Source organism: Onychostruthus taczanowskii, unplaced genomic scaffold (assembly GCF_017590055.1).
Source record: "Onychostruthus taczanowskii isolate IOZ18803 unplaced genomic scaffold, ASM1759005v1 scaffold19, whole genome shotgun sequence".
In the NCBI taxonomy this organism is placed as follows: Eukaryota; Metazoa; Chordata; class Aves; order Passeriformes; family Passeridae; genus Onychostruthus; species Onychostruthus taczanowskii.
Genome location: NW_024499128.1, coordinates 3684121 through 3702003, shown reverse-complemented (window position 1 = coordinate 3702003; position 17883 = coordinate 3684121). Strand labels below are relative to the sequence as shown.

General features: G+C 37.4%; 1 protein-coding gene across 10 annotated transcripts in view; it reads right to left on the bottom strand.

The window, feature by feature from the left end:
• CLEC16A (C-type lectin domain containing 16A) overlaps nucleotides 1–17883 on the bottom strand; it is a 63348-nt gene that overhangs the window by 23641 nt on the left and 21824 nt on the right. For all 10 annotated transcript variants that reach the window (XM_041401623.1, XM_041401631.1, XM_041401622.1 and 7 more), the window contains 9 exons: nucleotides 16967–17195; nucleotides 15461–15590; nucleotides 11303–11403; nucleotides 10430–10552; nucleotides 8952–9061; nucleotides 8437–8481; nucleotides 7237–7287; nucleotides 6426–6554; nucleotides 2793–2913 (listed from right to left, as the gene is read on the bottom strand). In XM_041401623.1, coding sequence (XP_041257557.1) covers nucleotides 2793–2913; nucleotides 6426–6554; nucleotides 7237–7287; nucleotides 8437–8481; nucleotides 8952–9061; nucleotides 10430–10552; nucleotides 11303–11403; nucleotides 15461–15590; nucleotides 16967–17195 — 1039 coding nt within the window. The remainder of the gene's footprint in view (nucleotides 1–2792; nucleotides 2914–6425; nucleotides 6555–7236; nucleotides 7288–8436; nucleotides 8482–8951; nucleotides 9062–10429; nucleotides 10553–11302; nucleotides 11404–15460; nucleotides 15591–16966; nucleotides 17196–17883) is intronic.

The following is a 17883-nucleotide window of genomic DNA, read 5'->3' as shown; positions in this document are numbered from 1 at the left end:
CATAAAGGATTGGCAAATATTACTGTAAAAAGCTGTGGAGGATCTGTTCCTGTTTAGAGAAGCTGCTGAGACACCAGGCAGAACTGGATATTTCTTATTTTGGTATGCTTTATTTCTTGCCTCTTTTACTCTTTAACCAAATTAATCCATCAACATAGTTATTTCAGTTGACTTGAATTCCTGGAGCAGCCCTGTTCTTCTCAAGGCACGAAGTGCTTGGATTAGGACTCCTTCAAACAGGATATGTCAGGCTGATGAGTTTTTTGGGAGATTCTCAATTAACAGGCCACAACACCAAATAGAGTTGAGGAGTTCTCAAATAGTAGTTTTTGACCAGTACTTACAAAGTTTTAAGTGCAACAGCAAGCAGGTTAAAATACTTACTGTACAAATTCAGCTGCCTAAGTACAAAAACACACTACTTCAGGAACTCAAAGGGCAGAATGCCTTCCAGAACAGAAAGTTTTTATTTTAGACCTGACAACACCTTGAAGCAAAGCATTACTGTAAAGGTCTTTAAAAGAACAGAAAGGAAAGTCACTCATTTACTAGGCAACTATTATAGGAATCCTTTGAGCCCATACAACTGAATGTAGTCATTTACATGACTGTTTCTAGTTCACAGCTGCTGAAGAGTCATAAACTGTCATCCTTGATGACAAAACAGAAGAGAAAGTGTGGTTAAACACATTTTCAGTGGACTGATAGAAGAATACTTACAGCTATGCTATAAAACAGCTAGAGATACACAACCACACTCAGGTGAAAATATCAAGCCCAGTAAACTTCAGACTATTCAATTTTGGTCTGATTACAATGAACCACAGGCTGAATGGCTTCCTGGTGTGAACTGCTGCAGAGAACTGGAGTGCCTCTTCTGAGAATAACAGCAATGGCTAATTTCACCTCATGCAAAATGAAGCTTGTAAACAGTTTGGACACTACACCTCAATTACATAGATCCAAGACTTCTGTGGACTTTCTCCAAGAAAAATCCAAGTTTTAGGAAATACAGCCAAGGAAGGAGAGTTCATAGACCTCAGCTGCTTGCAGTGTTGAAGATGTAAATTCAGCAAAAATAGTTGCCTGTGTTTATAAAAATATTTGCCTGAAAAGACTGTATTGTAAGAAATCTTTATGAATATAACAGCTACTCAATATGGTCTAAATGCACCTGATCTGCCTTGGGGCTTGATCTTTAATGATTTTATAATTTCCAGTCATCCCAATTCCAGAAATCATCTGCAGACATTAAAAGCTCTTACAGAAAACTTTTAGCCCTTTGTACACACAGCTGGCAGCCCAAGATAAGCATTAGGCTGGAGATAGTGAATGCAGCACCTCCCACTTCAAAGGAAGAACTCTTCCCAACAGGCAGCCCTTCTGGGATGATATTCTGCTTTACTAAGAAAGCAACCAGTCATGAATCCACCTTGTTCCCATGAAGTATGTTTAGTTGAAGTTAGAGGATGTGTCCCTGGTCATACACCTGCACCACATTTTGGGCTACTCTCTTTGCCACAAATATGACAAATTGTCCTGGATGCCCTTTTTAGCTGACCCTGGTTTGAGCAGGAGGGTTAGACTAGATGATCTAATGAAGTTCCTTACAACCTCAATTATTCCATCATAAACTTCTCTCAAATCTTTTTTAAAAAATGTTGACCATAATGGCCTTTTAAAGCCTGCTCACTCTGTCTGCCAAGCAGGCAAAGAAACTTAACTATAATGTTAGTCTTTTTTCTGTTTCAGCAAAGAAATAACAGCTGTAAATGTATCCTCATTTACCTCTTGGCCATGGCATTTAAAACATTAAACTAACAGAATCCTGTTATCACCTGAAACCAAGCCCTGAGGCTGTTGAGCTGCCTGTGACTTTACACAGTGAGCTGCTAAACAAGACTGAAAACACCTCCAGCCTCACAGGCAGTCTAAGTTAAACAGTTATCACAAAATACATAATTGCTTCAAAACTATTTACAGTGGAAAAACACTGCAAAGTAACAGTAGCTGTAATTCTGGTGACAGCATATCCAGCAGGATGGAATGAACCTTCTGTGGAATGACCTGACTCTCTATTTATACATTCCTGTATACTGGTGGCAACCTTGTAACTACACCTAAAGGTTTGCATTCAACACATGCTCATCAAAATATTAAAAATGCTTCTTACAAGAAACTTGAATCTCCCTCATCAAGCTCACATAAAACACCATCATTACATTCAGGCAAAAGGAAAAAAGGAGCTATTTTTATACAGTTTTGTGGGATTTTTCCAAATCAAAACAGTAGCTGAAACCATTACTGGATCATGTTAACCTTTACTCCCCTCTTGAAACCAATTGTATACAAACAAGCATAAACACTGAAGGCATCTTAATGTTCCCAAGAATTTTAAAAGCCTTGTATTAATAGAGATTGAGGAAAATTTGTTAAATCAACAACACCTCCAAAGTGATATTAAAAAAGCACGCAAATGTAATTTTTTGGGTCATGCTTCGCCCACTGCAAAGTTTCCTCCCAAGGTCTGGCACCTATGCAATCCTGTGCATCCTATGTGCTTTATGCCAAAATGCTGATATTCTGCTGTCTCTCCTGTTTGGGCAGATTCAAAAAATACATTTTTATGCTACAACACACAGTAGAACCTTAACACTGTGCTACTTCAATTCAGGCAGTTTAAGTAAGAATAGCAGTTCAAGCAGTTTAGGAGAAAAGTATTTATTAATTAATAATTATTTATTTTTGTAATTTTTGTATCAGACTGTTTAGGAAATTGAGGGGCTACTTACTCAAATCCAGAACATCATCTGCCTTTATCAGATCTCCCTCCCTCGTGAGTGGTAACTGAGTTTCCAGCTCACCTTGCAAGTGCAGTGACAGTGAACGGAGCATAAAGAAAACTCTGATTGCCTTGAGAAATTAAAGAAAATATTATCAGAATATTTTTACACCCAATACTACATATTTTAACAGAATCTTACAAACATATACTGGCTTTTACAATTCCCAAGTTTGCTATCCTATAGTAAATATTTTTAATACATTTAAAATTGAAATGAAAATTTTAATACCTTTTACATTGAAAAAGTAGAATGTAATTTCCTACTTAGTTAAAAAAAGACATTAAAGAAGCTGAAACATGTCATTTATTTTCAGTGAAGTAGAAGCAGCAGAGCTTTTGTCTCACTGACACACAATGTGACTGACAGGGAAACAACTACAGGAGCTGTTTAAGCAAAATCAATCTTGGAATATTTTTATTTAATCATTACTTTAAGACTGATTGTATTTGCAATACTTCTATGCTACAGACACCTACACAACAAACCTTCAGAGACTCTCACATTTTTGAACTCAAAAAAGTAATAACTTTTCTGGCCAAGTCTGGCTAACATGTCTACAAGTTAAGAGAGAAACAGAGATTTCTGCATTTTAATTTGCTGTTCTCACTAAAACTAGCCACATGTAATGTAACTTTCTTGGAGAACTTAATTTATATTCTCAGAAGGTCTTCATCAGGGCAAAGCATTCTGAAAGCTGCAACAGTCCCAAGAAACTTTCAACAGCTGCTCTGTGAAATGAATATGCTAGTTTTGATTTACAAATTCATGACATATGGTATGCAAAGACCCAAAGTGTCAAAGAACAATCATTTTATTAGCCACATTTTGAAAGGCACCATTTATAATCTTCTTTCCCTACAAGAATTGCATTTTCAGTACAGCAAATGAAAAATCATTTTTTATTACTTCCGGTGTTCTGCTTTTTAAGAGTTTCCTACACAGTAATTCTGTGGTGTACTGTAAATTAACTGCTGCTTTACAGTAACAGCATTGAATTCATGAACAGCTGCAGTGCCCAGAAACTCCCAGATTGCAGGAAGTATCAGGAAAAACAAATCTAAAGTGCTTTAAGGGAAAACCCTTCACTCCTCTATTTTTAAAATCAACAGAACAGTGGCTCCTGTGAAGCAGAACTGTGAGTGTTTGGCCAGCTCTCTACTGGCAGTGCTTCCAGGAATTTCTGGCAGAACAGGGATGAAGAGAGGGAAGCCATGTATCAGGTTCTTCCATGAAATGGAAGACCCCAAAGCAAAGGACATCAAGGGTATCTAAGAAAAATATGATAACAATACTATTTAATTCATGAGAAGAGAGTCACTTTAGAATGAGAGATGATCACTCTCATTTAGGCAGACTGCCTTCTAATGTATTGTGGATTTACTGAAATTATACAGGATTACTATAAAGCAGTTTTCCTACCAAGCGCTTCAAGACGAGTTCACAGTATTTGGTTTAATATTTGCCAAATTCAAGAACAGGAAAATCTTGGCATTTTTGGTAACCCAAAAGTTAAACCCAACAAGGTTTTTGTTTGGCTTTGGTTTTTTTTTTTTTTAATTTGGAGGGCAACCATCACTCAGCTTTCACTTATCTTCCCCCTCAAACCTCTTCCTCCTAGACTGCATTAATTTTTATCACATTCATTTCCTATAAAGCTAATGACACTCCTCTCCAAACTTGTAATCACATTTAGTGCAGAACAAAGTACAGGAGTAGAAAATAAAATTAGAACTTCAGCCTTTGAAAAAAAAAAAAACAAACCATGAACAAGAACATCAGATGAAATGGGAACTGCGCTGTGCTTCCTACAACACTGACAGCCCTCAGTTTGTTACCAGTATCAATATATTGTGCCTAACACATTTCATCAGACCTCAACAAAACAACAGAAAAGTTCTGTGGCCTAGAAGTTTTTCAGGTGACTTTTAGTTTTTTTGGTTAACTTGGAACAAATACATATTTCTACCTACATTAAAGTATTATGCACTATGATGCTGATTTCCTCATTTGCATGTTCTGTGTGTGAAGAAACAGCAATTTGCAGAGAAACCTACCACCATCTTACTACATTCCCACGAAAAAGTGTTCTTAGTACTTCAAAAACTTCTCACAAAGTGAGATTTTTGAGAGCTTCTCCTAAAGTTGTTAAAGAGGAGAAGAGCTGCCACTTACAGGGACTTTCTACAGCAAGGAAATAAGTTCCTAACAGTTAAGAACTCATAATATAACCGAAGCTCACTTGCTAGTGAAATAAAACTTGGAAACTTTTCTGAATCATGTCAGAGCATGCTCAGAATCAAATCTTTTTCCATTTGAAACCATCCTTAGAACCTCAGCAGGCTGAGTAGCAGCAGCAAAGTCACAAGGTATACCTGAGTCCAGCATTTTGTCATGGCAGCTCAGCCGGGGAGAGGCAGCCTGGCTGCAAGGAAGCAGCTCAGGAAATGAGGAGATACTAAACCCTGAGTGCAATGGACTGGGGAAGGAGCACCAACAAGGAATCATTCTGGGAATTCTTGCTCATGTAGATCCTTTCATCCCAAAGGATCTACAGGAATATTTGTATTGATTTTTTTATCTCCACCAACAGAAGTTAAGCTATTCCTTACTTAGTACACGAAAATCCTGGAATAGTAATTTCCCACTAATGTGCATTTCTAAGTATCTTTCTGTTGAATGCCACAGAGAGAATTTCAGGAAGCATTTCTGCTTTCTAAGAATAATACTTTTCAAAATAATTCACTGTATTCTATCTAACTTGCTGTGATAACAAAAGCTGTGTGGCTTATAAGCAATGAAAACAAACCTTTTCAGAAGATTCCTGGAAATACTTTTTTTTTTTTTTTCTTCAAGAGTACTTGAATGTACTTAAGCAATACAATTATATAAATGCAAAGAAACTTAGAGAACAGCACTTCCCAAATAATGATTCTGTGCAGTAACATATCTCTTAGATTTACTGACAGTGCAAGGTTTCCGGGACACACCCAGATAAGGGCCAAGAACTGATTAACCAAGAATGGAAATAAGGATGTTGTCACTCAGGTAAATATCACCTCTAGAGATTGTGTCAATCACAAAAATAGATACTTTGTTGGTTCTCTCTTCGTTCTCAAATCTCCATCACCAATTATCTTGGCAAGATGAATGCTCATGTAAGATTAAATTTTTTGCTATGTCTAGAAATATGAGCAATACAAAACTAGTCAGCCTTCCATGGAGATTCTTACTACAGGAATATAATTGAGATAGCAGATCACAAAAGAAGCTGACAATATACTGAGTATCATCAAAATGCCTTTCTTTGTAGCTTTCTGTATGGTCTGAAAACTTAAACCCCAGTGCAAGAACACACTGCATTGACTAGACACAAGAAATCAGAGAGAAAACTTCTCCACTGGGGCAGGTAATTATGATATATACTCCACACAGATCTGTCTTCAGCAAGCTTTTAGGATTTTATGGATGAAGCTTCCAATCAAGTATTTTTCAAAGAAAAGTATTTGTATTCCTAGAATTGCTCAATGATTTTGGCATCATTTTGTCATGAGCAGATATAAGAGAAACAGTCTTACTCACTCTTCGTGTTCTTTCCACATCTCCACAAGGCAACCTTTTCACAAAATCAATCCCGGTCAGAGGTGTCCCCGTTGGGGGTAGCAAGATTGAGGCATCCATCATCAAGTATTCTACATTCATAGGTTTCATCTACAAGAATATTTTAGCACTGGTTAGTATACAGAACAATAAGCATTTGCCTCTAGTTTCAAATACAACTCATTGGTGTGTATTTTAAAATTTTGAGAATTTTTAATACCATGTCTTATTTCCTTAAATATGGAAATTCCTTACCTGCAATCTTTCATTTACTACATGCAACTTCTCATTGTTCCCAGACACACTGCCAAAGTTTTCATTCAATAAAACACAGGAAAAACACCAGAAGATTACAGAAAAGCTATTTCCCAAATACTAAAAACCAAATTCTGCCAGGTTTGACTTTAAGTTTTGACTTGAATTTGTGGTTACTTCAATCACAAGGAAGTTTCTTGTAACTTTTTCTCTCCAAAAAGAACTTTCTCAAAAGAGAGAATATGCTGAGCTTTAGGGAAAAACAATAAACCCAGTGTCCCATTTAGTAGGCTGAAGCAATTTTTGTATACTCAATTTTCTAAGTAATGGAATTTTATTAAATGAAGCGCTGTGAAGTTTCACATAATTTATGTAAGTATAGACACAACTTCTCAGTGACAAAACCACCACCCATATTTTGTTATCCTACTCCCAGCAATAAAGACCCCAGTGTGCTCAGCATCTATCAGCACATGTTCTTGCTCCTGTGCTGGATCTGGGTTTGAGGATTTACCAGGGCAGAAGGGGTCTCACTTACTGTCATACTCCGGTATTCATCTTCAAACATATCCAGAAAGATTTCTTCTCCCTTCCAAAAGAAAGAACATGGACATCCCATGAAACCTTGCTGTTTGGGGCTCTGTCAGGTTTGGTTCTGTACAGTGTGTCTGTGAAGGGAGGCCAGGGCTGCAGGGCACTGCTGAGCCCTTCAGCAGCACTGCTGACACCTCTGGGAAAACACATTTAGGAAAGGGAGAGATTTCTCTGCAGCCCCTGGAGGACCATGGTGGAGCACAGCAGGCAGATCTGCTCTGAAGGAGCTGCAGTCTGCAGGACCCACACTGGGGCAGATGAAGGTGTGAGGAGAGAGGAACAACAGAGAGAAGCTGTTCTGGACTGACACCAAATCCCTACTTCCCATTGCCCCTGCACCACTCACAGGGGGAGAAGGTTGAAGAGCTAGGAATGAAGCTGACCCTGGGAAAAGGAAGAGTTGAGGGACAGGAGTGTTTTAATTTGTCTTTGTTTCTCACTATCTAAATTTATTTTTCTTGGCAATAAATTAATTTTTGTGAAGTTGAGTCTGTTTTGCCCAAGACTGTAATTGGCAAGGGACCTCCCTGTTCTTTATCTTAACAAGATATTCTATTCTCCCTCCATCCTGTTGAGGAAGGGCAATGAGAGAGCAGCTGAGTGGACCTCTAGCAGCCAGCCAAGGTCAAACCACCACAAGTTACTTATTTTTTGTAAGCCACATTGAGCAAACATCCTTCAAGAGAATTCTAAGAAAAACAGGAAGATATTTCAGACACTTGAAATCTATCATGGATTTACTGCTTCTTATATAGAAGTTAATGCCTAGGGCTAAAAAATTTCATTTCTTTCATTGTTTACAACACACATGTAAAAGTAAAAAGCTGCAAACATTTCCAATAAGAAAAAAAAATTAGGCAAAACTTTAGATCATAATTTCAGATATGACACAAACAAAAAGCAATGTCAAAACCAAAACCACACATATTCCAGAGTCTTCCAACAGCCCTTTGTGACATATGTCAGGGTGGTATGGGAAAGGCAGAAAGGCAAGGAATTCTCCAAGAAAGCACTTCCTTCTCTATCAGAAATTTGGAGTTCCCATCTTAAAAAAAGGTGCTTCTTTGGTCACTATGTAAAGACTGTGCTGCAGACATTCCCCATATGTAAAGGATCTTTTTCTTACAGCATTTTGCATATTTACCTTATAGAAGCGACGAAGGAGATGAACACTCTCCTCCCTTGCACCCTAGGAAAGAGAAAATACATTTCAGGGAATACATACACCATTTACTTATTAGTCACTTTAAAAATCCACCCAAACACTTATACAGAACAGACCGTCCAATAATTCATGGCCTTAATCCCAGAATTTGATAGAATACAGTTCTTGCACCTATGAAAATGCAGCTTATTTGAGTTTATTATTTATTATTTCAAAAGCACTTTTCTTTACATTATTAAGATGGATAACATACAAATTTCAGAGAAATAAAGAAATAAACTGTTGGAGAAGTTACAAGTTAAAATAACACAGATGAGAACAGAGCATAGGTTATGATGTTCACAGCACAGAGCTACCAATGCAAACATGTTCTAGAAGCTCAAATTTCACATTAAGGCTTATTGCAATCAGAAATGAATCAAATTTATTCAACTATACTCCAAGACTCAGACACCAGTAATGCAGTGACTGGGAATTTGAAAGAAAATACTCACCTCAAGACAATCAAGGTGAACACTTTTTATGATCCTGCCATTTTTGGAAAAGACAAGCTGCTTCAGCAATAGGCAGCCAAGTTCTAAAGTTGCCAAACGAATTTTTCCATCTGTGAAAAGAAAATTTCAACAGACAAAAATAGTAGCAGTTTTGTTCCAGCTCTTGTGATCAACCCATGCTCTTAAATGTTTCTACTCTTCCTGCAATTGTCAAACTTTGCTCCTCTGTCACACCTCCATCAGACAGGGATGAGTGCTAGTGCTGCTTTACTATGCTGATGGCTATAAAGAAAAAACTGGAAGAGTAATTTAAAGCTGAAGAAAATTTGAAGCAGAACCATTCAGTAAGAAGGCAAAAATTAATACCACTGAACAGTAAGCCCAAACATTGGGTTTCAGTGCCTTTATCAATCTGCTGCACAGGTTGAATTACTCTAAAATTACAAAAGGATACCAGACATTTGGGATGGATGAAGTTGCAAGGTGAAAGGAAGCTTTGTCTATAGCATACTAATAAGGCACAGCTTTTCCTTGAAGAGAGAAAAGGAGATGTTCTACAAAGCATGCAGCAAGTTGAATAAAAAAATCCCCCATTTCCATTCCCCAGCACTTCCCTTCCCAAACATGCCTTTATTTAAATAAATACATATCCTCATTTGCACTCCTTCATGCTGCTGCAGGTACAAACTCTTCATATATTAACATGTTTTTCACCTTTGATACATCAGCACAAGTTAATATGCTGTAGAGCAGTTTTGCAAGTCAAACAAACAAATTTTTATTCTACAGACATTCAAAAATTTGATACTGTGTCAGTTTCTGGGGAAATCCAATTCTACCCATTTAAAGATTTAAGGGGGCAAAGGCAAGGAGGAGAGGTGTGGCTTGAACAAAAAACATATTTTCATGGAAGAGGCCGTGGAACATTGTAACCGTCATTTCACAAAAAAAAAAAAGGAAGAAAAAACCCCCATGTTTTCTGCAGAACAGTTCAGAACTGAAAATACAACCTGAAGTAAAAAACAAGATGGGAAAATTTGCTACCACTTAGAGCTGACAGACAAAGGACTGCTATGAGCAAAGGACGCCACAGTTTTCAAGATTATTTCTCAACTGAAATTATTTCTGCAAGCAAAGGTGAGACAGATCGTATTTGCAGGATGAAATCCATTAAGGTAAAACCACTGAAAAATCTCAATTTTTGTTTATTCAAAAGTGCAAAAAGTAGGAATTAAGACAATAGATCCTTGTATAGTTCTGAGTATAAAAACTACTCAGCACAAATCCAGAGTTTCTGGTTTCTCACCAAGAAAGGAAAAGCCAATAGTTAATTTCTTTCAGAAACCATATCTACATACTGCTCATCAAAGAGCATGCTGAACAGTCACTTTCCCCTCAAAGACAAGAGGCTAAGTACCTTTTTTATATCTTAAAAAATTTCACCTTGGAAGAAAAAACAAACCCTGGAAAAGCAATACCTGGTTGTGCAGCATAATTCATTATCCTGATAAGCCCTTCTGCAAGGACATGATTGTATGAATTTCTCTCTTCAGCATGTTGAGCTGGAAGTTGAATTCTCTCCAGCTTGACTGAGTCAAGTCCTTTCATGGGGGTGAAGGAAAAAAATGAAAATTAGAAAACAGGAGTGTGCTGTGCTCTGAGGCAAGCATTTAACAGACCACAGCAATTTTCTCAGAAGAGAACAATTAGCAATAGGAAACTAGGCTTTGACTCTGTATTACAAGGAAAAGGAGGAACAACAATGACCAAACACACTGATGAATCCCTGAAAATTCTCAGCCTTAAATGGGGCCTACTGGGTGGCAACCCTCAAATCTCAAAGTGGTTGGTGAAATGCAAATGATTTTGCTGTTTCTGAAATTTTCAGATTATTTGCTTCCATCTAAATCAAATCACAGTCTAGCTGTATATCTGGAGAGCATAATGGCTAAGGGGGAGGAGATCAAAGTCTGATTTTAAATTCTGCTTTGGTAGCTAAGTAATGTGTTCATATATGTTTAAACTGAATAGGAATTTTATTTTGTAGTAGGCCTATTTAGTATCCTCCCCAAGACAAGTAAAATTTTCACTGACTTGTTATATAAGGAAACTAATCTCATCTCTCTTTAACATATTCCTCTGAAATATCAAAGTCATTGCTCAGGAAAGGCTGGTTTGCTGGGAGACCTCTTAGAACAACACACAATACACAAATATGGATTGTGGGGATCTTCCTGTCCCATTCTAAGGAACAGCAATAAACAACCCCATAAATCAGAAGAGGACTCTGTTGAGGTTTACAGTATCTTCCAACCATGGCCTTGCAGTTAACTCTACATAACAGCATTTACCTTTGTTGTGGGACATTGCATATAAAAGACAGAGCACAAAGAGCGCATAGTAATCGTCTTCAGGACAGTCCAGTGCATTATAGACCATATCAAGAAAAGGCCTGTGGGGAGGAGTAATTTAGAAACAGTTAAAAATCTATAGAAAAATGGGTAACTGTCTTGTTGTACATGTAGCTAATGGAAGAGGCAAATTCACAGTAATGCACATTTTCAGGCATTATAACAAAAGAGTTCTGTTACAGAGTTTCTGTTGCAGAGTACTCAGATTACAGCCATGCTTTGTATTTATATACAATAGTTCTGACAATAATTCTGACTTTTAACTGGATTCATTACATAACACTTTCCCAAGAACTGCTTGTTCAAACATTTACTGGGTTTGTTTGTAGCCTGTTTAGTAAGTACACAGAATAATTGCAGAGCTCGCTTTAAGTGCATACCTAAGTAAATTTAAGGAGCTGCTATCACTGTTGTATAAAACAGACTCCTTTAAAACACGTGCTAAACAGAAGTGAAAAGTTCTTACTATTACAAATAAGCATTTTTATCAGAAGTTTGGAGGAAGCTAGGTTTTTCTAAAACAACAGTTTTACTGTCCAATAGTTATAGGAAAAAAAAATTAGGAGGGAATATCTGAAGAGAAAAAAAAAGCTTAGGAAAACAAAGCTCATCTGCAATCCAGAGTTTAAAGACTTGTGACCTATGACACACATATAGGAAGTTACAAACAGTGTTAAGTTCACCTTTTCTTTACCTGTACCTTAGAAAGACAACAGAAGTTAGTGTAATCCAGAAGGCATTTGGACTGATCAGATATGGCTGAGATTAACCTGATATTAGCACAGGTCTGATGGCAAGGCAGCTTCACTTCTGGTCTTAAGATGGCTTGCATCCAGCCAGCTGTTCAAGTTCAGAGCACATGCAAAAACTAAATATATTTTCACAACTGGCCCAGATAAATAAATCATGTGTCAGGGTAGTGTCACAGTCATCAGAACATGAGAGTGTGGAAGCCTGAGTGGAAAGGGTTTATTCCTGTCTGTTAAACTATACATTAACAGTGAAATACTGTTACATTATCTAAATTAAATTCAAAGAAAAACCATTAAAATAACATCAAAGTCACATAAGCAAACACATTGTGCTCTGTTCAGCCCCAGCAGACGAGAAGCAGGCACTACAAGCTCCCTGCTGTGGTTCCAGGGGGTCAGAAGGGCTGTCACAGGCCAGAACACAGGACACTTCAATCCCCACTCCAGCCCTGTGGAGCCCTCCTGGTCACACCGAGCGGTCCCAAGGCATAACAGAGCTCTGGGAGTCCCCAGCAGCCCCAGGCACCTGCCAGCACAGGGCTCCCTTTCCTGAAACCAGGCAGTGACCAACATGCCAGCCACGCTGCTCCCTGCTCAGCTCCTGCCACGGCAGCTCTGTGCCTTTCTGAGCCTGGATTACAGCGCTCCTCCACAGAACTGCCACCGGCAGCGATCCCTCTTTGCCCAAGTTCAACACTGCTCCAAGTGCTTAAGGCAAATTGCCCACATATTGTAGATCTCAAAAGAATGTAACTGCTCAAGAAAAATAACCTAAAGAATTAGCAATGTTGAAAACGAGCCAAGAGGGCCTTCAGGTTTCCTAAGCATTACCCAAGCCCTACAAGCCCTGTGTCACCTTCAGATGGGGGGCTTTTCACTCCATAAAATGAGCTCAGCTTCAAGGTCTAAAGAACAAAGAGGACCAAAATTTTAAAATACTTAAATGCAATATAACACTTGGTTTGTTTTCAGACCAACAGCAGACCGTAAACAACCGAAATCCTAAACTATAAAAGTACAATTTAATATAATTTCATTAAAGCCAAGGTTTTACCAGATCAAAGCTGCTGAGGTATCAGTAGTTGTTCCATTAACCCCAATATTACATGGTATTAAATGACTTCTGTGATGTCTAACGCATTTTTCATTGTTTCCCCCATATACTAATTAGATTCATGATATTATGAAACTTGAAAAGAAATCATTACACAGCAGCAAGATACCATTTTCATTCCAGATGATTCTTCACAGCATCTTATCAGCATTATCTGTCTCAGCCACAATAATCTGAGGCTGAAACAACTTCCAAGATCCCCCCTCACCAATGTTCCTCATTTAGACTAAATACACAACAGACCCAGAAAAACTTCAGCCTAAGAAAACAGCAACAGAAGCCACAACATAGCATGAGGATTTGACATGCTTTGGAAAAAAGCTTTGCTGTGTAGCATTTCATAAAATGAATTTAATTTAAAACATGTCTTTAAGCTTAAACTTTCCAGAAGTGAGGCCTATCAAAATAAAATAACACCTAAAATACTTAAGCTTTTTCTTTTGTTTTTCACAGTAGGAAAAGGGCTAAGGGAAATTAAAAGCTTGACTTAGCTTTTACAGCTGCAGATTTTTAACTGCCATCTGTGCTGTTTTCTATTTATTTTTCAACAACTATTGGACTGTTTTAAACAAAAAAAACAGTTTTCATAGTAAAGGCTATATGGTAAGTATTTTCAAATGTATTTTGTAACTCTGTAAGCATTTGCTTCCTTTACTAGTCTTTTACTAAGGGCTTGATAGAAGCAGCAGATCAAACGCCATCCAAGTGCTCCTCAGATTTTTTTTTCTTGTGGAGTACATCCACAACTGAAGACTGCAACACACTAGGAACTATTGTCACCAGGAGCATGAATGATTATTGCAGGTGTGGAAGCTTCAGTTCCAGCATGGCACCGAGGTCCCTGCATTTTCCACTCCCACATGGTGCCCTATCCACAAGGATCAGTGATTCCAACCAGTGTAGGACAGAAACCACACATACTGAAGCAAGTCTCTTGGGAAATTAAGCTGTTGTTTCAAATATTATACTTGGCATAATATAATACAAAATCTTAAGGTATAGCAGCTAATCCACTGACATTTCAAAAAAACCCAAAAAACATACAAAACAAAGGCCAGAATTGTCCTATACAAGGTATACCCTTGTTTAAAAACTATTTTTAGCTCTGCACATTCTTTGATGTTGCTTATTTTTAGAAAAGATGCAGAATGCTGTGAGACCACATCTGCAGATCAAGAGAGGCCTGAACTGCAGACATTTCCCAAATGCACTGGCAGCTCACTTCTAGGCATTCTGCACTTTTCAAGACCAGAGCATCCCAGTCACTTTAGTATTCCATGCACTCACTGCCAATTTCTTTCTAAAAGCCATTTGGCACATATTTTAGTCAAATTATCAATAATCTAGAACAGTGTGTTTTAAAGCCAGTTCAAGTCAAGGTTCAATTTCACTTTTACAATGAAATTAAATGTTATCTTTATTAATGAATGTAATCTAAACTACAAAGCTATAATGGAGACAGAATGAAATTCTGGGAATACCAGGCAGCATTTCCCAAGTTGAAAAATAAATTTTAAATCCTATCAAACATGTGCATTTCCCCAATGGACACATTTGCAATTACTTTTGTGTCAGGCACATTTGGTTTCTTAATATTCTATTAACAGGAATGCAAAATCTCTAGTGAGAAGGTGTCTTAGGGATATTCATTATATCCAAGCCTAAATTTTGAAGTCAGGGTAATTTCTGCTCCCAGAAACACTTATAAACTGTATTTCCAGTAGAAGTTTCCAATAATCCTAAAACATACTAATGGACCCTGGAAACAGTAAAAGGCTACAAGGGTTTTCCTATAACTACTGCTACTAACATTCTGCCAAACTCATCCCTGAACTGAAGAATTTTCCTTGTTTTCTCCTTATAGGTGCATACAAAATGGACAAATGCAACCATAAATATGATTAAGGAAACTTCCACCTTAATTTAGAGGTTTAGGAAATTACAGAATGTAAACATTTATATTCTATTTTTGTCATGTTAATATTCTGCAATTTAACTTTACCAACTGAATGCATCACAACTGCCCAAAGGAAAGCACAAACTAGAACAGAACAGGATAATTTCCAAAACTGAGCAGTAGAGAGGCTACACCTCACTTATGTATTGATTCACTCGTGATCCAGAAAAAACCTGTAATTTTAACTGAAGCAGATTTTAAACATCCCTTTAAGAAAAGCAAAAGATTTAAGGGGAGGAAACAATTTAGCAACATCTTTTACAGTTCCTCTATACCTGTTCCAGTTTGTCATCTCACTCCCAGAAGCAGCTGCACTCTTTTCTTCATCGGTTGTATTCTGTTCTGTCACAGCAGAGATAGACAGCTCTGACAGCTTACACCTCTCCATGATTACCATCTCTATTTCTAAAAAACCAAAACATACCACCAAAATTTGATATTTTCAACAAGATTATCACAAGCTCTTCTGTATTTTCTGTTTGGTATTAAAAACATCTCAAACATCTATATATAAGAGGTATACCATTAACTCACAAAGGTTAGTGAGCAGATGTGGGCAAATTTTCTTCCCAGCAGAGCCAAGAAATTGGCTTACATTTCGTTAAGGAATGTAACACTATACAAAATGTATGCATGTACATAAAATATGTAAAGAAAATATACATATCATTTTGGCAAATAAGCCACAGTCAGCTCCCTTCCCACGCAAACCACAGGAAGAAAAGCCATAGAACCTGTTTCTGAAAAAAAGATTTGTGAAAAAGCTGGTGAGACCGGGGCATGGGTGGACATCAAGTTTCACTGAGGGTGTAAACAGGCCTCTACAACTGCAGCAAACAGGACACCTGGTCCCCAGTGCTTCTCATCTACTGAGTTTCAGTGCAACAAACAAATCTTGCCTTCCCTTAGGAATTTGGACAAAGATTACAACTAAATGCACCAGTTTAAACAGTAGATTATTTCAGATTTTCTTCAAATCATGGTGGAAAATACACCATCAGTTGTTTGACACCATTTAAGGAAGGCCTTCTCAAAAAGACTGTTTACCTAAATCTAAACTCAGTCATGTTTGGACAGGACTGTCAAAGCATAACACTCTTGCTTTCAATTGCTTGCAGGCAATCCTGCCACATTTTTCTCAATTTGTGTTTAATGTAAGTACTAGGACTTACATACATCCTTTTAAAAGTTAGTAACCATAAAATAAACAGTTATAATATGCTGTAAGACCACTCATTATATAAAAGCAATTCTTAGGTTTGTGTTACAACAAAAATGCAGAAAAAGTCCAAGTAGAAAAAAAATGTAAGAGTCAAAGATATTTTCAATTTTGAACTATTTTCCATCGTGTACTGTCACTTCTAGCACACCGGTTACATTTTATCATTGAAACATACATAAAATACTGCTGATTATCTTGCAAAGGTGAAGTGGCTACAGCTCTCCCTTTCCACAAAAGGACATGTCACAAAGCTGTCAAGCTTGCTTATCAAGTGCCACAGCCATGAACACTGAGGTGCAAGGCATGCATTGTGATAAGGGCCAAGGCCTACAGGCAGATATGAACACATTTTCACAGCTTTTAATGAGATTAGAAGTACATGTTCTCACAGCTTGATTTAACATGAGAAAAAAATCCAGCCAAAGCCTTAAGCAAATATCATAGTCCCATGTTCACCTAGTGCAGCAAGAGAACAAGTCATGTAAGTAATCACAACTAGGTCCATCTGTAAACAAAAGTACCTAAATCATAAGCACTGTTTTCTTGCTGGAATACTCACCTTCATTTTCAGTGCTTGTTCTTACACCCTTTGAACTTGCTTCTGTACCTTTACTTTTATCAAGGTCATCTTGGTTGTCCTCAGATCCTCTCTCCTCTTCATCTTCTTCACCAACATTTTTATAGTTGGGTCTCTTCTGCATCCTCTTCTTCCCTTTCTGTTTGTTAATTTCAAGAGACCTCTCAAGTGATTCTGTGGGTTTTATGAAACATCTGATACTTGACTTTGCCTGTAAATTTGAAGAGTGTACACTGAGTTACAGCACAGCATTTTTAACTGTAATTGATAAACTTCAGTTCATATAAAATGTAAATCAGCACACTATCCACAAATTTCAAATCAATTTTAAAATACAAAAAATTAATACCAATTCATCAGTAGCACAACTATCCCCAAAGTAACAAACCCCAAAGATCTATGGTTAAAAAGTAGACCTTCTTGAGACAAGACCATGCAGAACTACCTATTTCATCACCACAAGTTTTAGACTGAAGGCGTGAGACATAATACACATAAAATTCAAACACCTTTTGTAAAAAGGATAAAGGCAGCAAAATCCCACATGTCTGTTGACAGCAGTGTAATAATATGAAATACACCCCTTTTAAAGGTGCAAGGACTTTTTTAAAACAGCAAGGACAAAATCCAATGCTCTGTGCTGTGAGATTTTGGGTTGGTTGTGTTTTTTGGAGTCTTATGCTTCCCTCAAAATCAAACTAATTCCTGTATCAACTAGGAACAAATGACAATCATTAGCCTTTTTTGGGCCTCCAGACACTAACTTATCAAGTCTGGAAAACTCAACTTCATTTATTAGACTTAATTTACTTGTGTTTTACACAAAGTTATCACAGGATAAGATGGCAAACCAACACCTCATTTTCCTAAGTATTAATTTATAGCACAAGAAAATAAAT